Here is a 19941-nt window from a genome sequence, read left to right as displayed (position 1 = left end):
TTGGTCAGGATGGACGCCTCCCTGGTGAGGAGTTCAGGTCCCACCAGAAGGAGGCCCCAGAGGAAGATCCAGGACTGGGGGGATGATGTTCCTCTGCTGGGAACGCCGTGGGATTCCTGGAGGAGCCGGAACAGGAGGCTGGAGAAGGGACGTCTGGGCCTCCTACTGATTCTGCTGACCCCGCGACCCGACCCCGGATAAGAGGAAGGAAATGGATGAAAACAGCTGGTCTAGCCAAAGGCCAATCTGGATCTACACTTGCACCCAGATCCATTTACCACAAGGCTCACAATACTTTAATCCTTTTTTTAAAATAGAAAAAACAATTTAAAACTAGTTTTTGATTTTTTTATTCCAAAAGTATCAAATTTTATGGCCAGCCAGTTTTGACACCCCTGACCTGAAAGCAACTAACTCACCAAAAACTGTGGAGATGGACGGAAACTTCTGACTCTGAAGGAGGATTTTAAATAATTTTTTACAATTTTGAAATCATTTCTGTTAATGAAACATAAATTAATCTCCACTGACCTTCACGTCAGACAATAAAAATGTACACACCCACTAGCAGCCCTGCAACGTTCAAAGGGTCAGCATCAGATGCTGCCTGGTTCTGCTCCAGGTTTCGGTTCTGCTCCACCTTCTGGAAGCAGATCATGCGGCATGGATCAGAGTTCTGGAAACATCAAACATCTAAAGGTTACTGCAGGAAGAGACTTCCTGTCTGTCAGATGGACCATGACTCACCTGCAGCTCCTGGAACAGGCTGCAGAGGTTCTGGTTCTGGTCCAGCAGCTGGACCGCAGCCTCCTGCAGCCGCTCACCATCATCAAGCTTTGGCTTCTTTGAGCCGCGGCCAGCTGAGACCGAGCAGAACAAGAAATATTAAAACATTCTCTAAACATCCCTAAGGAGAAAGTTTCATACTCTGCTAGAAAACTAGAAACCATTTCAGGGACAAACTTCCTCCATGGGGACAGGATTCTGTCCTCAGCTCAGAGGAAGACAAGAAGCTTCCAGTTGTTTCCTCAATCTGCAGGAAGGCGGCAGGACGATGACATCCGTTCATTAGAGAATTAAAAACTGTGGACAAATTGTCCTGCTCAAAAGCAGAACTGCAGCTCTGCTGCTGGAATCTAGTTGAATATTTCAGGATCTTCAAGCTGCAGCCAGCCTCTCTTCCCTTGTCCTCGGTTCTTCTTCTGGCTTATTTGAGGTTAACTAAAATGTTTCATTTGGGTTTAACAAGTTAAAGCTCATCCTAGAAGCTTATTTCCATATCAGAAACTGGCTGAGAATTTTTATTTTCTCTGTAATATTTCACCCTGTGAGGCTGAAAAGAATAAACGTCAATATTTAAGCGAAGTCTAGAAAATATTGTCATATTTAGCTCCGTTTAGATTTATTCAGTTTATGTTGTATTTATAGAACGTTTAAAGCTTTAACCAGGTTCATAACCAGAACATTACTAACTTTACTCGGCTGTATTAACTCACCGAGGAGGGAGCAGAGCGGCCTTTTCTGCGACCCGCAGGAAGCCTGGAGGGACATGATGTCTGGAGAGAAGGTTCCGGTTCCGAGACGATTCTGGGTCACAGAAAGTTTTGGGTCCAAAAACAGTTCTGTTTTAACTTGTCTTGCTCCTGCATTCTCTCTCCGCCATGTTTCCTCTTGGCGCTTTACGCTCTCATTGGTCGGACCTGCAGCCAATCAGGTTAGAGCTTCTTCTTCTTCTTCCAGTTTAAAAGCGCTTGGCAGGTAAAGTTTTGGCGCACCATCGCCACAAACTGGACCGATATTTAGAACCTTATTGATCGTGGACAGACCATCTGATCCATTTCCTCTGGTTATTAGCAGCAGATAATCTGCATCAGTTGTCCTACAATATCTTGTTGATATTTTGCAGATCAGTTTGCTTTGTATGTTTGTTTATGTTGCTTTGCATTGCAGAGCAGAGAATCGGGTTCCTGTTTGGCTGCTCAGGCAAAATAATTAAGTAAACTTTATTTATATAGCAGCTTTCACAGACAGACATAAAAATCACAAAGTGCTTTACAAAAAAGGAAACACATCAATAATTTAAAAAAAAATCTAAAATCAATGAACAAAATGAACCAAAAACCAGTCTGAAGTCTTGAGACTCTTTAAATGCGTCAGTCGCCTCGGAGCAGCCACTGATGGAGGGAGCCGGTCCAGAGCCGGTCCAGAGCCTGGGCTCCACCTGCTGCTCCGTCACCACCAGTTTAAAACCAGTTCTGGGAACCAGAACTCAGAGTCCTGGACGGACAGAGAGGCTTCAGAAGGTCCGATATACATTTGGGAGCCTCACCATGAAGTGCTTTAAAAGTTCAAACCAAATTTTAAAGTGAGTCCTACATACACCAGGAGCAGAGCAGAGAGGCCAGAACAGGATTCTGCATTGGTTCTAGCAGCCAATCATCTTCTAACGTGGTTTTGTTCAATACTTCTTCAAGCTTTCTGGTTATCCACTTGTACAAAACAGAAAATGATCACTAATCAGGCTGAAAATTCAAATAAACGTAGAGAAAGTTGAGTGAAGCAACCGTCCACCAGGTGCTGGTTTCTACCAGGCTGCAGATGTTCAAGCAGCAGAAAAGCTTCTTACAAAAGCTACAAAAAGAAACTCATGAAATCTTTATTTATCCTGTCCTCTTGAATATTTAAAAGCCCATCTGCCTATTGTGCCACTAATGTACTGGATAGAGAAATAAATAGGTGGATGTGCAGCCAGCAGGGAGTCGATGGACCTGAAATCATTCAGATCGAGTCTAAAGACATAAACACAACAAACAACACGATGCCATTATTTATTACACCAGTGTTCAGACCTTGGGTCGTTGTTTCAGTTGTTTTAAAGGTTTCTTTATTATTCTGTGTTTCTTTGATTAGATCAGTCTAGTTTCCGTTTTATTTTAGTTCAGTCCTTTTTAATGATTTAACTTATTTCTTTTCTGTAGTTATTCCAGTTTTATTATGTTTTTTAGGTTATTCTTTGGTATTAGATGTATTTCCTAGTCTCTGGTGCTACTGAGTCAGCTCAGCTCCACTGTCCCACATTCAGTCCCAGTATTTGAACCCTTTTCCTCCCGTCACGTCGCATTAAGTCCCAGCCATGTTCCTTGTGCTTTTGTTTGTTTCTGATGTGTTTTTGTAAGTCTTTGTTCATATTTTTCATTAAAATCTTCAAATCTACTCACTGCCTCTGCATTTGTGTCCTCTTCAACTAACACATCACAACCTGAAGCTTGAATGGACCAATCATCTCCAAGCTTTAGCTCCCACTGTCCTGTAGAACAGCTTGGGATGCTGCAGGGTTCATGGTTGGGTTCACAGAACATGTGGGTGTAAGAAAAGCCCACATCATCCACCTTCCACCACCATGCTTAACAGTTTGTTTGAGGTGTTTGTCTTGATGTGGTTCCCTGTAAACATTATATCCAACTACCTCTAGTTTGTCTCATCTGTCCAGAGGACATTTTCTCTGAAGTCTTTGTCCTTCAGCTGGATGGATCTCTGCTAACCTATGACCGGCAGCCATCTTGTTTCTAGAAGGAAGAGGTTTTATCCATTAAAACTGAAACTTCTCTTTAACCCTTCACAGATGGATGAGCAGCAACAGCTCACACTGATGAAGATCCTCCACTTGGTCTCTTTTAGGGAAGCCGTTTTTAACTTACTGCTTCTCCACTTCTAAAGAGAATTGAATCCTGACATAACAAAAAATCTACTTTATTGTTTATTACTTGGAATCTCCATTAGCTAGGATTTACACCCAGATCTTCCTGGTGTCTATTATTAAAAACACACATCATACATTAGAAATCACTCAATATATGACAGATGACAGATTTAGCATATCAACGCAAAGTAGCTACAGTACAAACAAAATGTTGATAAATTTATAAAGTATAAAATAATTAACCATTCCGGTTATAGGTACATTTCTTCTAAAAAAGCTTTTCATTTTCTTTTTAAAAGCTTCTTTTCAGCTTTGATTAGAGTTAATGGTAGAGAGCGCCACTCTGTCATCGCTCTGCAGGTAAAGGTGACAAGGAGAAATTTAGTTTCTGCCTGAGAATTTGAAAACATTCTACAACTGCATGTCTGGTGACATTTCCATATGAACTTAAATTGTTCTTTAAGGAGCAAAGAAAAATCATGGATTCTGGCATCTTAAAGTTTTCCATGTTGAGATAATGAAGCTAATATCCTGTCATGGACGTTTAGCCAGTTTAGACTAAAACACATTGTGTTTGTCCTGTAAGAACAATTCAATACTAAATGAGCAACTTTATCCTGTCCATATTATGTGACAATATTCCATCTGAGCGATAATTAAGTTCAGACATACAAGCCAAAGCTGCGTCCTTTACAGCAGCTTCTGTGTGTGTTGACCACAGAAGACCCAAAAAGACCCCAAGTAACTTCGCTTCTGCTAGTTGTTTGATGAATGAGTTATTTATTGTCATATTTAACTTTGAGTCATATTTAAGAGACTTGTTTGAACCAAGTTCTAAATGTTTTGTTTTTAATGTATTTGACATAAATGTATTATCTAAAACCCATCAATCCAGATAATGATTTTACAGATGCATACACACTAGTATCATCTGCATATACTGTTAATTTTACGTTTTAACATAAAAGGTAGATAATTTGTAAAAAATAGTGTACCAAGACAGCTGCCTTGTGGAATTCCAGTCCTCTGCACCTTTTTTTTTTTTTAACTACCCTTAAAATGCACTCTGTGGTCTATTGCACAAGTCTTCATCAGTGTTAGTGCAGATGGCTCAAAACCAAACATCTCCAAATCAAGCTGTCAGTCACATCAACCGGCGATGCAGACGCCTAACAAGAAACATCTTCTAGTTCTAAATAGTTATTGCTGTATTTGATTAAATAGTTTGAAACAAGTTATCTTAATGGACCCACATTAATATTTTGTATTGTTCATTTCTTTGCAGACAAGTTAACTTTTTTATAAAATGCTATTTTTCACGTTTCTTCAGGTTAAATTTCATTTATGTTTTTAAATAATTTTCAAAAACAAATGACGTTTAAAAAGAGGCAGATTTATGTACTGTAACGATGCTGCTGTATGTCACACATGGCTCCACTGTTCATGTTTATCACCCTGCACACAGCAGAGGAGGATGACTCACATGATCTTCTTCCTGTTTCTGCTGGCAGCTCAGAGGGCTGGACTTCCCCTAACAGCCATTTTAAAGCTTCTGCTGTTTGGACGATTTACAGCTGCGCAACATTCCTGAGAGCTCAAGCAGCCAAACAGGGGCAAACATTTCTGTTTCCCACCATGGAAGTGTGTTTAGCTTCAGCCTACAGATCAAGACTTTCTTTGTTGCTGTGAAACTGATGAACTTTGACCCTGTGAAACTGTTCAGATAAAACCTGGACCTTGTCCCATGTTGCAACAAGTTAGTAAACTCACATTTCCTCATTAGCTTTCCTTTTTATTCAACAGCTCCACGTTTCAGGAATGTCGCACCAGTTCACTTCACGTTTTTACACACAACACTTTTCAGAGGAAAAACTTAAAGGCACAAAAATAATTTATTTGAAAATGATAATTTGACAATTTTCGGCTTTCAGCCCTGAAAATCTCTGACTGATTGGAGCTCATTTTATTTATGGGTGTGGTAAGGGGAATTAATACAAACCCAGATTTTTATTTGTAAAACAAGTTACAAACCTTTTTCAGATCTGTCGCAGAAAATCCTGAGAACAATCAGCGTTTATGGTCAGAGCATGACAAAGTTCAGGACTGTGAATACTTTAGCGTGGCTAGCTCTGCACCCCGTTTGCAGCTTGTTGTAACAAGCCGAGTTTAAAGAAGCAACTGGTGATGATTCATGCTGAGCTGTTGAAAGTTTCACCACCAGCAGAAAAACCGCATCTTGGTGATGAATGCACCCTGGAAACAAAACACACAGCTGAGAAATGAAAGCTCTCACAAGGACTTTATTCTTCATTTTCAAACATTCAAGTACATGGATGTGAAATATCCAAGACACAATCAGAGGCAAATACCTTCTGAAGGAAATAATCACATCATCATGTTCCTCTTGAAGCAGCCATGTTCCCCTCACAGGCTAAGACACGTAGATCACTTGTAAACATGATACATTTTCAGTCTGATTTTAGAAATACAAAAATCCGTCTTGTAGAAAAATAAGTTCTGTCTTCAGAGGAATATCAGCATGAAGAAGCTCACAGTAGAATCTGATCTGAAAAAGGAGCAACACACAAAACTCTCAGGGGTAAAAGGCCTTTGGTTTCCATGAAAAAATACCAAAAACGACATTAAAAGAAGCAGAAAAGATCAGTCCGCTGTACAACAGTGATGAGTGGACCGGAACCGAGCCGCCACAGGGCAGACGGATGTCCACGGGTTTCCAAAGGTCCATTCTGCAGCTACAATCAGCCGTCACTCCTGAGGACAGCAGAGCCTCCGCCAGATGAAGGAGCCCAGGACGATAAGGAGCATCTCCGAGGTGCTGCTGAGCGCCACGATGAAGGGCGCCTGCGACGCAAAGTCCGCCTCCACCCGCCGGAAGGACAGCTGCATGACGGCCAGGGCCAGCAGGCTGTTCTGTACGCCCACCTCGATGCTCACGGTTTTCCTCTGCGGCAGAGCCAAGCCGGCGGTTCTGGCCAGGCCCGCGCCGACCAGGAGGCCCAGCAAAGGCACCGTCACCCCGACCGCCACGATCTGGGGCTGCACGTTGGCCAGGATGGACGACCCCATCTGGTAGGCCATGAAGATGCCACCGACCATCAGCACGACGCTGAAGGGCCGGATGAGCACCAGCAGGACGCGGGTGAGGGCCGGGAGTCGCAGCTTGATCAGCATGCCCAGGGAGATGGGGATGGCGATGAAGAGCAGGGTGCCCAAGATCTTCACGAAGGGGACGTGGAGGGCGGCGTGTACGCCCAGCAGCCTGCCGTACAGAGCCGAGGAAAGAGGCATGGCCGCCGTGGCCACCACCGTGGACACCAGCGTCATGGAGATGGCCAGTGTGACGTCGCCCCCCAGCAGCAGGCTGTAAAGGTAGCCGCCGCCGCCCCCCGGGGCGGAGCAGGTGATGACCAGGCCGAGGGACAGCGCGGTGGGCAGCGACAGCAGCCGGGACGCGCAGTAGGCGTACAGCGGCATGACCAGGAACTGGGCCAGCACCCCCAGCAGCAGCGCCATCGGGCGGCGCAGCAGAGCCCGCAGCACCTCCACCTCCACCTTGCAGCCGAAGGCACACTTGTTGACGAAGATGAGGGGCAGCAAGGCGAACAGCACCGGGTTCTCCGTGAAGTGGGACAGGCCCCCGGACTGCAGCAACCGGGTGGCCTCGTCGCCCTCGCTGGGCTCCACTCTGATGAAATATTCCGTCCTCTCCTCGATCAGAACCGGAACCGAGTCCCGGTCCCGGTCCAACAGCTGGATCTGCAGCGGCGCCCGGCCCGGAAACCCGGAACGGATGCTGATGATGAAGCTGCCAGCTGGTCCTTCCCGGCCGCCGGCCGTCACATTCAACACGGAGAGGACCTCCGGGTCCAGAGACCGAACCCTAACCGTCTGATTCCGGCTGGAGCCCCGGTACCGACTGGAGATCACGATCACTCCTTCAGTGTTTTCCGGAAACTCAAATTCCTGCGCCGATCCGTCCCCGATGGAGATGTAGCCGGTATAATTCGACCGGCTGGTGTCGGTGCTGCTGTCCACGGTCAGGTTCCCGATGGCCCAGGTCCGGTTCGGTCCGCCGATCAAGAGCAAACAGAGAGTAAAAAGCGTCCTCATCGCAGTGGCGGCCAGGGGGCGGAGGGGCGCCGCAGAGACACGCTTCGGCCCGGCCAGGGCCCTCCGCAGACGGCTACACCGCCACCCGGACCAGCCGGCACGCCGAACTTCTCATTCCTGTCTTTGGGATAAAAGCTCCGCGTCGTCGGCCGCCTCCTCGTCTTGTCTGGTTCCCATTTTCGTACCGCCTTTATACCGAACCCGAAGCATCACCCCGCCCTGTCCGGCCCTGACGGAGCCCAACTGCACCGCGGCAGCTCCGGGAATCCAACCCACAACCGGCCGGTTGGTCTTCAGTCTGAAGGAAGAACCGCAGCTTCGCCTCTTTCGCTCATTTTTTCTCTAGAAAGATGAAAAGCGATTAAAAAAATAATGATGACGGACCCTGCAGCCCTTCTGCCGAGACGTGACGTCAAGATGGCTAATGGAAGATGCAGACTTCCGCTCAGGCATGCCAAAATAAAAGTCTCCTTAGATGAGCGAACACGATGGGCCCGATTGTGTGAATAAAAATGAAAGCTTAGATTAGATGGAGGAATGTCGTGTTCATGCTATGGGATGTTATCTTAGAGTTTTGACCTTGATTAATATGAGTTTCCAGACTTAGACTGGATCACAATGATCCATTTAGAAAATTAGATCAATCATCTACAAGAAATTCAGCTTTAATGCAGCATTCATCCTGGTTGTTTTTAGATTCTAGTTACCAAAGTTCACCTTTGGTTGTTTAAGACCAGAACTAGTTCTTTCAGTTCAGGACTGGGTGATGTTTTCATCTGGTTCCAACCTGAGATTATTCATTACTATAGTTTAGCTACCTGGGTTTTTCAATTATAATCTTGATATATTATTGTTGCATTGGCAAGTTACATGAAAGTATTTTGGCAATTAAACGTAAAACAGTCTCGTGCCTTCTTTTCTTTCCACAGATTAAAACATTTTTCATCTGACTACAAACTGACACTGTTAAGAAATTGAATATTTAACAAAACTATCTAATCTCTGACAGATTGAAGTGCTTAAGGAGAAGGAGGTGTCATGAGGTTTTATCAACCAATCAAAAAAAAACTTGGTGTAACCATAGTAACGAGTTGACAGAAACACAAATATATGTACTTCCTTTACTGCATAAGATGCTAATGATGTTTTTCTTCCTTCATCACAGACAGAAATATTTTTATATGGCAAAGACATAAATAAATAATCACTAACAAAATAATGTTTGATTAATACCTAAAGTGTAATAAATTCTCATTAATTGGCTTAATGCTTTCATTTTTAAAGAAACTTCCTGCTGTCCCACTCCAACCATGACCACCTTGATGGTCCATAATCCATGGAGCGGCGCTGCGTCACAGCTCGCCCCGTCAGCAGGGGCGGTCACGTGACCACAGAAGGAGGGGGGAGGGGGGCATTACACCTTTTATTTACAGCTGAGTAAAATAATGGAGGAAAAACCGAAGCGAAGTTCAGTCCTACATTAAAACAATTAAAGATATTTTTATCCTCCACAATCTGGATTCCATCCTGTTTTATTAATCCATCCGTCCGTCCATCGGTCCATCTGTCCGTCCAACATGAGGGTCTGGGAACAGCCATTGAGAGAAGAACGCCTCTGCATCACCTCTTTTGCAGCTTCTGAATAGGGAGAAGCAACCAGTTGGGGTGGGGGGTCAGGAATGGAGCTCAGCCTCTTTTAGAGTCTGGGGCTCCTCAGCAGTGGGAGTTTCTGTTAGTCCTGGAGGATGAAGGTCAGGTCCCACCAATCTTTTCCCTTCCTTGTTCCGCCCTTTAGATGCTTGTTGAAGGTTTCAGTGCCTAGTGCGGCCCAATTATCCACTTCCGGCTTTAGCCCCGCCTTTTTTGACCTCTTATGGACAGACCAGATGCCAGTTCCATGTCTTATTTTGAAATGGCACCATTGCACTCCAGAACGGAAGGGGAAGCTATTTCCTGTATTATCCATAGTTTAAATTTATTTTATTTTTTATCTTTTTGGATTGCAGTTATGATTAAAACATAACTATGAAACACAATATATTTGTAATTATAACAGTTTATCTGTTATATTCTGTATTCTTTTTTATTATTATTAAAGCTGCAGACGACTTTACTCCAGTTTTGAGAAATTTGTAAGTACTTCAATTTTAGTAAAAGAAACAACCATCAGTGTGAGGTGCAGCTTAGCAGAGTTAAACTGTTAAAGTGTATAAAGGTGTAACTGCATTCAGACGGAAGTGCATCACCCACAATTCATTTCTGCATGTGACGTTTTGAGTTAAAAGGTGGAATTATGTTTTTCATCTTTATTGAAAATTCAAAGAAAGTGAACATAGCATGAAGAGTAACAGAAAAGTTTAATATGATAAAATAAATAAATAAAAATAGTCACACTAACTGTGAGAAAGTGAGTAAATGTTACACATGCAGGAAAAATCAGTCCCACTCAGGGGCTCCCTAGTGGCCGAGGAGCAATAAGCAGCTGCTTAGCATGCTTATGCTTTGGGCCGGCTCTGGGCGTGGGGCGCAGCGCGAGTATTGGGACCGGGCAGGAAACAAAGCCAGATCTGAACTGAGAGGTCAGAGGTCAGAGTGCTGGAAATCACTTCCTGGGTCAGTTTGTTCGTCAGCCATTGGCCCAACCCTCAGGCTGCGCCCTAAGCCCCTCTGTGAAGTTTGCACTCAGTCGAAGCAGCAAATCACAAAAACCGTTTTCTAAAAATCGCCTCCATTTTTAAAGTGAAATAATTTTATTTAAGAGAGTGCTTAAACTTTGCAACATCACAAAAACCTTATTTTATACCAATAGTAGCTTAATTTAACATTTGAAATTCATCTTGCATTTGTAACATTAAGTTTTACTTTCCTCACAGTTTGTTTGTCCATCCATCCATTTTCTTTACACCCTTGTCCCTTAGGGGGGTCGGGAGGGTTGCTGGTCAGTTAGTTTGTGGATATTCTTTTTAATTTCTTCTTTTTTCTGCTCAGTTTATTATATCAAACTTTTTTGTTTCTGATTTGTGCCTCAGTCACCGATGGATGTACCCTAAATGCAGAGAGCATGGACTTCGTGTGAGAAAAGATGATGTGCGCTTAGTGTTGAAGGAATTGGATCCCCGAGAAACTAAGTCGGGATCTTGACTTAAAAGGGTTAAAGTTAATAGGAAATAGGGTTCAAATTCAATTTCATTTTTAAAGTTTGACCCAAAAGAGCAATTACAGGACAGTTCAAAGGAAATGACTGTATCATCCTAAAGTCGTGAAGTAGACCATACATCACAGAGCGCCAGGCAGACGCACACAGACCCAACATAACAAGATCCAGTTACATGAGAGAACAATCAGTCTGCAGACAACAGCAACATACAGCGTATAAAACACATCATCAGTTTTACTGCACCACTTCCTTTCACCATGCTAAACATATACACACTGCTCAAAAAAAATAAAGGGAACACTTCAGTGTTCACTTAAACGTTAAAGTGTTCCCTTTATTTTTTTGAGCAGTGAATATATAAATATATATATTAAAATTATTAGTCATGGAAGTTAGGGTTTTATCAAATTTAACTTAATTTTGACATCTACAAAGAGACAAACATGAACATTGCACATTTTTATATGATTGTAAAACCCATTGTTCATCTTTTATTTTTTCTTCTGTACTTTAAAAAGTTTTTATATCTATTTTATATGAGTTTTTGTTTAAATGTATTACGTAATATGCTGGTAAAGAAATWCAACTCTTTACTTCTTCACCAGCTTGTAGTTTACATGTGTGCTAAAATATAAGATCAAGTTATAAAGGGTTAGTACATTATGCTCTCTTGGTTAGAGTACGGTATATAAAATGTTAGAACTAAATAATGAGCTAATGAGTTTCCAGAAATTAAAAGTAAATTAAATGGTGTTAGTGTTGGATTTTAGTTATATATTAGAAAAGTCAAATTAATTTATCATTTCTATGTTTGGTATTGTTAACAATCAATTGATTGATTAAGTTAACAATACCAAACAAGAGAAAGTTGTAAGTTAACTGTAAGTTGTAGAGACTGGTTAGTTTCTCAGGATCTCAAGAAAGTAAGTTGGGATTTATTTTTTTCTCCATGTCTCCTTAGGAGCTCCGGAGAATCCGGTTGAACAAAAAGCATTTTTTAAAACATCACAAGGTTTTCTGACAAGTTGGAAGATTTGGGTCTAAAATGTTAAAAGCTTTTTTAACTGTTAGTTTTAGTTTTGGAGTTCGATTCATAAGTTGCATAGTAATCAAATAAAACATGATATCTAGAGTTGAATAGCTTCTAATAAGGTTTAAACTTCAACTCTGTCGTTTTTGTCAGCCTGAGATAAATCACTGATTCTATGACTTGGTTGTATTTTAATCCTCTTATTTGTTTTTAATAGAAATACCTGGATCCATTTCAGTTTTTCCCTTTTTTAAGAAGTAAACAGTTTGGAAACAGATTAAAATCAACTTCAGTCTGAAGTAACGAGATAAAAATCAGATTTGAAATATTTCAGGGTTAGGTTGGTAGAGTAGGAATGTTCTCTTGTCTTTCCCTTTATGATGAGTGAGGTCAGATTTATAGAAGATCATGAACCATCGATGAGAACTTTCCACTCTGATTAACTGGAAAAGCAAAATAAATGTGAATATGCATGATTATGTTAATAGATCAGATTTATAATTAAAACTGGAGAATCCAACCAATCAGGGCCTGAAAAATCTCTGCAGCTTCTTTATCAAACTGGGAGAAACAAACAGCTGACGGACAACAGAGGGCAGAACTTTATTTTACAAGATAAATATAGAAACCAAAAAGTGCTGAACAGTTTAAATAAAACCTCCATTATTAAAACAGATGAGCAACAAAACAGCAGAAACTTCCCTCTAAATCACAGAGGAACCGGACCGGAACCAGATTGCAATCGGATCAGAACCTCAGAACGGAGACGCTGCAGAGGATCATCTGGAGCGCTTCCTGGTTCTGGTTCTGATCCATAAACGAGTCAGAACTCCACCTGTGACGGCTAACTATTAAAACCGATTAAAACCATTTCTGAGTGAGGAAAATTCCCGGTTGCTCTTTCTAGGCACTGGAGGAAGAAGCAGCTGCGTCCCAACATAAGGCGTTTAAAGCAGAAAATCTGAACGCAGGAAAGAAACTGAACTAAACCCCAAAGAAGAGAAATGGGAGGATTGTCTGAGTCTGAGGAGGGAAGAGGACTAAACCTTGGTGCTTTCAGCATCTGGTCTGAGAACCGCGCTGCAGATCATCAATATAAACATATTTTACAACATTTGCATCCAGATTCCTGTGATTGGAGTGAAGAAGATACCGATGAAGCCAGTAGGTTAAGCTGATGCTATTCCTGGCTGCTGTGGTTTATTTTTAGGCCGAAGGAGGAAAATCAACAAACTCATTAAGTTCTCCCAGCAGAAACGGTTCAATGGAAACATTTAGCTGCTGCCGTCCTGCTCCTCCATGCAGCAGCGCCTTCAGTTCCTCAGAGCCGCCAACCTGCAAACAAACATTTCACACATCAGCTGCCTTCCATGAAACTGACAGCAGAAAAACATGCAGCAAAAACCAGAAGAACTCAATATACAGTTTAATAAAAACAAACCAAATCATAACAGAAAAGTTGTAATATCAGTAAATCGATGTAAGAAATAAACCCCGGCAGATCTTAAGTCTAATTGTTTTCTGCTTCTCAGGAAATGTTTGTTTCTTCCTTCTGGATGATTCTGACAGAAAAATCAGTTAAAGGAGTTTTCACAGCAGGGGGCGCTGAAGAGGACTGCTGACTGTCGCCTTCTGCAAGGAGGGAAAGCTACAACAGGCTGGCTGTTCACAGAATGAAAACTGCTGGAAAGTTTAGTGGAAGGAAGAGCTGTGTGAGAAAAAGGTTCTGAAGCAGCAGGGCTGACTGCAGCCCATAGAATCAGAACCAGTTGAACAGCTTGGAGAAAATCCAAAAGGTTTGGTTCAGAACCTGAGCTCCAACCTTCACAGAACCACTCCAGAACCCAAGAGTAACGAGAAAAGGACCGGGTCCAAAGTCCAGCTTTTCCATTTGAAAATGTGTGTCCATGAATATGTGTCCCAGTGAAGGCTAAAGTTTCTAATCAGTGAAGATCTGAGGAACTGTGGCTCCTGTTGGTTCTGGTACGGTTCTATTTGGTCCAAACCCAGAGCAGCATCCGCCAGGACATCTCAGAGCATTTACTTTTCAGTTTTTCTGGATCTAAAAGATTTTTATTGGTTTGATGTAAAATAAATGTTTGAGTTTTAATCAACTATAAACCAAAAACATTAAAATGATCAAAACAAGCATTTCAGATGCATCACTATGGAGAATATTGCAAATAAATCACTGAAATAAATTCATTTTTCATTGATATATTTAATGAAAGAGCTGCATAATAACAGCTGCTCCCTGTTAATCCAGATTATAATCTCAGATTCTCACAGATAAAGAATCAAATCCAGTCAAGATCTGATTGATCCAGAGGTTCCTAGCAGAACCTTTTAGTACCAGACTGCAGTTTCTGGAGGTTCCAGCAGTGGAATGGGATGTGGATCCTTTAGCATTCTGAGTGTTTCTGGCTGAACTTTGTCGTCTCGTAATGTTTCTGATTTCTGGCCTGGATGTTCTTGCTGATCCCATAAAGATTCCTAAACTTCCAGAGAATGGAGGAAAGATCCAGTGGACGGAAATGAACCAGAATGAAGACGATGGAGGACAATTGTTTGTAAAAGTGACTTTGGGATATTTTACTTAAACTCCAGGAGACTCGGTATCACATTTCATTTTAGGATGGAATAAGATGGCTGTTACACTCTGGCCTCTCTTCTCTCTCATATCATAGATATTATGCATCAGCACTTATATTTCTACACACCCTACAGTAGAAAAGGTTCATTGAAATTTTTCAAACAATATTGAACGATGATTCTTTTGTCCAGTCTTTAGTGTTCACATGATTTCAGCACAGGTTAGGTCAGCTGCCGCAACGTTGCCACCAAGATAAAGTCTAAAGAATGACTGAGTCGTGATAAAGGTGCTTTCTGAACGTTTTGTACCGACTGTCCTGAGTCACTGCTAAACAACTCTAAATAGTTTTCTGTCCCATTTCAGTTCATCCAATCTGATAAAATTCTCTGTTGCTGACCTGGTCTGATGTTTTCTGGAGATCATTTTCACTCTGATCCTGGTTAAAACATTCTGGTTTGCCAAGCCTGACTCAAACTGGAGAAAGACTTCTAGTCAAAGGAGTTGGTGTTTTTTAATGTATTTAAATCCATTAATTAATCTGCATTTCTTTGAAATTGCTTTTATTAACATCAACCTGTACTGTAGACTCATCTTTACCTTAATGTGTTCATTGGTTTTCTTCCTTTATGTGGGTTTAGATTTTTGTGTTTTTCAGGTTTGGTCTCTGCCAGGCCTCACCAGGTGTTTCATCTCAAACAGATCTACCTGGTCAGACAGGTGACCCTTACCGCCGAGACAGCTGGTCCTCCTTCTCCTGGCTCCGGGAACTCTCTCCGCCCAGCGACGTCGCTCCAGCAGGAAGCTGGTTCAGCTGGTCCATCACCTCCAGGCCTCCCTCTTCTGCTATTTGGTGGATGAGGTCGTCCACCTGCTCCTGGGGCGTGGTCAGCGTCATGGCTGAGCTCATGGAGTCCTCCATCACCTGGTGCAGGTAGGAGCAGATGAGGTTAGGGAGGGACTTTCTGAAGCATGAGAGCAGACAGAGACTGCAGCGACTCACTGAGGTGTGGACGTCAAGGTTCTGAACCTGTCTCTCAAACTTATCCATTACTGCAGAAACCTTCTGCAGATCCATGGAGTTCAGAGCCTTGTCCAGGGCTTTGGTCACCTGGCCCATGCTTTTAGTCACCTAAACCAGGAAATCACATCAATTTAACATTTATATTATACACTTTGACCAAAAATATAAAAATGAAGTGTCAAATTCTAGACTTCTGGGTGAAACAAGTTGAGCTGATCCAGTTGGTGAGACTCACTCCCTTCATGGTGACGGCAGTCTGGACTTTAGAGGCCACCGCATCAACTCGGGACGCCATGCGCAGCCAGTTCACACCTTCGTTCTTTTTCCTGATGGCGTTCTCAGCATAAACTCGAGCACATTCAACATTTTTCTGTTGCAAAGCCTGTTGAGAAGAAATTCTACTGTTTCTGTTTTGTAACCAAATCATGTCTTTAAGAAACACACAACAGCACTGATAGCTGTTTGGTGTCTCAGGTAATTATAAGCATTTCATATGAATTACATTCATTGAAATAAAGACAAAGCTATGAAAGAAAATCCATTTCATGTAAAACTAAAGTTGGATTCTCTTTCCACCAACAAGGATTTTATTTTAAATGGAAAATTATTACTTTACAACTGTCAGAAAACAGCTTTAAGTCTAATGCGTAATATAGCAATGATTCAGACAGCGGATTTTAAAAATAGTTCTCTGGGTTCCAGCCCAGTCTGTTCAGCTGTGCTGCCCCCTGCTGACCAACCTGCGCCACAACAACTGTTTATAGTTCCATCTACCAATCCAGAGGTGAAGACATGCTTCAGTTCAATGAACAAAACTAAATAATGTTGCTTACTCCTAATCAAGGCAACAATTGACCGGCCATTTTGGTGCCAGGTACGAACCTTCGTCTGACTGGCATGAAGGAGCAGGTCAGGTATTTCATGAATGCATGTTGACAAAATGCTGAGTCATCTTCTACTGATTCTACAAATACACTCTATTTGTGAATATGCAAACAGTTTTCTAGAAGGTAGTCTGACCACTTTAAGAATGTGAGGAGAAAAAGTGCAGCACCAGATTTCCAGCCTCAGGATATGATTATGGGCTAACGAAGAATGATGAACAAAAAATATATAGAAATGACTGAACCAACCTTCATCGTCTGACTTTACATCACAGCTGCACAGATTAAACTGTACTGATGCAGTGCAACAATGGCTAACCCTGGACTTCTTCCATGAAGACCAGATTTATAAAGTCCAAGACTAATAGATGGTTCCACCCGAGCTGTTGATCTCTGCAGCTCCTCCAGAGCTACCGAGGTGCTCTTGGCTGCTTCACAGAACAACTACATTTATACAAATACGAAATTACTATGTATTGGACTCTGTTTATTAGTTAGGTGAGGTGTATCACTGGACTTTATTTAGGGTCCTCATAGTTCAGGGGGTTCAACAAAACATTTGGAGAACCATGAATCGGTTCTGTTCTCTGACCAGCAGCCAGCAGGTTGGGCTGTGAAAGCCACTCTGCTCCATCTTCAGCTCATCAAGCAGATTGTGATCTACGCCTCACCCAATCTCTGCATTTGAACACGTTAAATACGCCAAACAAGTTGGACTTTCTGTACTCCAGTTGAAAATATAATTGTTTACTGAACTCAAAATTCTGCCAATTGGAGACAGTTCAACCCAAAATTGGATCAAGTCATTTGGTTCTGGTCCGTTTGTTGATCCATGTCAAGCCTTCCCAGCATGTTTTATCCAGCGTAGAGATGTGACAGTAGAAATGAGGAAAGAGAAGAAGCAAGCAGAATAAAATCTGGACCGTCCAGAACTACACTGAGCTTTAAACCGGCTCCTAATCCTCACCTTCTTGACTTTGGCCTGCTCCTTTTCGGATTCTTTTTCTGCCTTCTTGGCCAGTCTCTCAAGCTGCTTCGATGTAAACTGGGAAAAAGTATCAATTATAATGAACTTTTAGCTTTTATAGACAATACGGATCAAACATGATCTCAGGACTTACCCTCAGCTGAAAAAGTGTTTCTGGAGAAAGAGCAGAGTGCATTAAAATGAATGAGCTCAAACTTCACAATATGGCTGTTGAGACCATCAGTACAGTTAAAGTAATGCTTTTGTTCATTGAAAACATTACAAATATTAATTAATAAACAGATTCACTGCAAATACTAGAAATATTAAATTCCATTTTTATAAAGCATTCATCTTTATGCTGAGGTATTTCAGAAAAATGGCCCTGGAGTTTAATTTTAAGGTTTTCATTAATCTTTATATCTAAACAACCAGAAAATAATAATACTGACTAGAGTTACTGAATTTAATAATTTGTGTTTTCTTCAGCTTTTCTATGCATGATGATTAAAGTTTTTCACCATTATATACAGTTTTTCATAAAACATGACTTAAAAACAAATGAGCTGAAAAGACAAATAAACAATGTGAGGTTATGATGGGCTACCAGCATCAAAACATCACATATGTTTAATAAAGTCACATTAATGTCGCTTTTAAATCGCACCAGTTCACAGCCGAAGTCCTTTTAAGGCACTTTAAAAAAATGTCTGGTTTCTAAGGTCAATAATATTTAAATGAACATCAAATACATTATGGTTCAATATTTGGCCCAAACGTGTTAAAATGATCACATTTTTAATGATCATTTAAATTTGATCATTAAAAGCGTGGATGTGGGAATCACATTTCCACATTTCCAAACTAAAACTCCAAGTTTTAGTTTGTACAGGTGAAAAGTTCAGGAAGTTTCTGCTTTTTTAGCCAGTCATCTGAATGCAGCTGGAATCTGATTTCATGGTCAGATTCACTTCAACTCGAGGCTCAACATGAAAACAAGCCGCATCCGCGCCCAGGCCAGCAGTAGCTCCCAGTGATCAGATTAAAAACAGACCAATCCCGTTAACACAAAGTCTCAATCTGACAAAACAAAACCCACCTTCCATGTCGACACGAACACGATACCTGACAGTTATAGAGGATTACGTTCTTACGGTTCTGAACCTGCTCTGGTTAAAATAAGTCCCTTCTTCCTTGTTCTTCCGCCTCCTTTTCTTCTTCTCTGGATGTTTTTTTGACTGTTGGCAACCTGCGTGAAGGTACGTCATCGCCCCCTATTGGGCTGACGTGCAAACAGTCGCCAACCAGTCGACGGAGAATGCGGAGGAGCTCCATATTTTCACACTATGGCTCTCATACCACATTATTACAACAAAGTCACACTTTTACCGGAGGTTAGAGTTAGGGTTGGTTATTTTTAAAAATAAAAGTGACATACTGCAGTTTACAGGTGAAAATCACTCAGCCAAGTTCAGAAAATGAGAGCTTACAAATAATAACAGTGTTGAACATGTCAGAGCCTGAAATAAAATCTACCGCATTTTACCAACATATTAAAATGTTAATATCTTCCCCATAGGAGGCCAGGCTGGGCCGGTCCCTGCAGTGCAAAAAGACCTCTACAATTCATGGTTTTTCCAGGCTCCAAAAATCTCTTAATTTTCAGTCACAACAAAAGCTGAACTAAATCATTGAATCAGGATGATTGTGATGGATCAATGTAATGAAACTGTTCTGCTAGTTGCTACTTTATCCAGAAACTGACGAAACAGTTTCTGGRTTGTTTTGGATTCCGATGAATGGAGGATTTGATCTGTGGTGAACGGCAGACCTACTGCTTCACCTCTCCAGGGTCAAAGACGTCTTCTGGCCTGTTGGGCAGGACGAGACATTTCTATTAGCAGCGGCTGAATGGAGGCTGCTGAGTGTGTGAGTGGGCGGCGGTGCAGATTGTGTGTGGGCTCTGCTGAGAGCAGGCATCCACTCACTCCTGATAAATATTTCATATGTGTATTAGGAGTGTCTATAAAAGGAGGCTTTGCTGCTTTCAGCACAAATTAAAATGTTTTGTTGAAGAGAAAAAACTACCGCAGGCTATGTTTTAGCACAACAAMAACTAAATCGTTTCAGACAGGAAAAGCCAAACAACAAAAAGCCAAATGTCAAAGTGACTGTTGTAAGAATCTCTGGTGAGTTTATCCTCATTTCATGACAACTTTTGCCAACTAATCCTGTCATGAAAAACAAATACAAGGAAGGAAAAGCTTTTCACCTCTTAATAAATATTCTTCAAAAGGAAATTAATCCATAAACTAAAGATAAGCTAAAATAAATATTTCCTCTTCAATTCTACAGACGTCAGGAGTTCCTGTAGAAAGACGACAGATTCCCACGGACTATTTTCTTTTTGTAGCAAGGATCAAATGTAAATAATAAGTAGCAGCTGAGTGTTTCCACT

The 19941-nt window shown here is 41.7% G+C and overlaps 2 protein-coding genes across 3 annotated transcripts; both read right to left on the bottom strand.

Moving 5' to 3' along the window:
* Positions 1-5064: 5064 nt before the first annotated feature.
* Positions 5065-7926, bottom strand: slc10a3 (solute carrier family 10 member 3). Of its 2 annotated transcripts, XR_001776741.1 has the most exons (2): positions 6070-7926; positions 5065-5953 (listed from the first exon to the last, which is right to left on the bottom strand). XR_001776741.1 is itself a non-coding variant. In XM_008412724.2 (1 exon), the coding sequence occupies exon 1, from the start codon at positions 7829-7831 to the stop codon at positions 6467-6469; it is 1365 nt and encodes a 454-aa protein (XP_008410946.1). In that variant the 5' UTR covers positions 7832-7926; the 3' UTR covers positions 5981-6466. The 2 variants fall into 2 exon arrangements, 1 of the variants encoding a protein (XP_008410946.1); XM_008412724.2 differs by lacking the exon at positions 5065-5953 and having other exon boundaries at positions 5981-7926.
* A 4671-nt stretch (positions 7927-12597) lies between these two features.
* Positions 12598-18692, bottom strand: chmp1a (charged multivesicular body protein 1A). Its single transcript, XM_008412725.1, has 7 exons — positions 18583-18692; positions 17638-17657; positions 17484-17561; positions 15868-16014; positions 15612-15740; positions 15340-15533; positions 12598-13353 (listed from the first exon to the last, which is right to left on the bottom strand). Exons 1-7 carry the CDS (start codon positions 18587-18589, stop codon positions 13332-13334), a joined length of 597 nt encoding a protein of 198 aa, XP_008410947.1. The 5' UTR covers positions 18590-18692; the 3' UTR covers positions 12598-13331.
* Positions 18693-19941: the final 1249 nt, after the last annotated feature.

The sequence above is a fragment of the Poecilia reticulata genome, linkage group LG6, assembly GCF_000633615.1.
Source record: "Poecilia reticulata strain Guanapo linkage group LG6, Guppy_female_1.0+MT, whole genome shotgun sequence".
In the NCBI taxonomy this organism is placed as follows: domain Eukaryota; kingdom Metazoa; phylum Chordata; class Actinopteri; order Cyprinodontiformes; family Poeciliidae; genus Poecilia; species Poecilia reticulata.
The sequence above is the reverse complement of the archived record's forward strand: the minus strand, read 5'-3'. Positions and strand labels throughout refer to the sequence as shown.

Excerpts from the sequence above, each read along its gene's own strand:
- slc10a3 (XM_008412724.2), bottom strand. The coding sequence starts at position 7,831 with ATGAGGACGCTTTTTACTCTCTGTTTGCTCTTGATCGGCGGACCGAAC.
- chmp1a (XM_008412725.1), bottom strand. Across the intron at positions 16,015-17,483 it reads AGCAGGCCAAAGTCAAGAAG|GCTTTGCAACAGAAAAATGT; the intron begins GTGAGGATTAGG and ends TCTTCTCAACAG. Across the intron at positions 15,741-15,867 it reads CTGCCGTCACCATGAAGGGA|GTGACTAAAAGCATGGGCCA; the intron begins GTGAGTCTCACC and ends TTCCTGGTTTAG.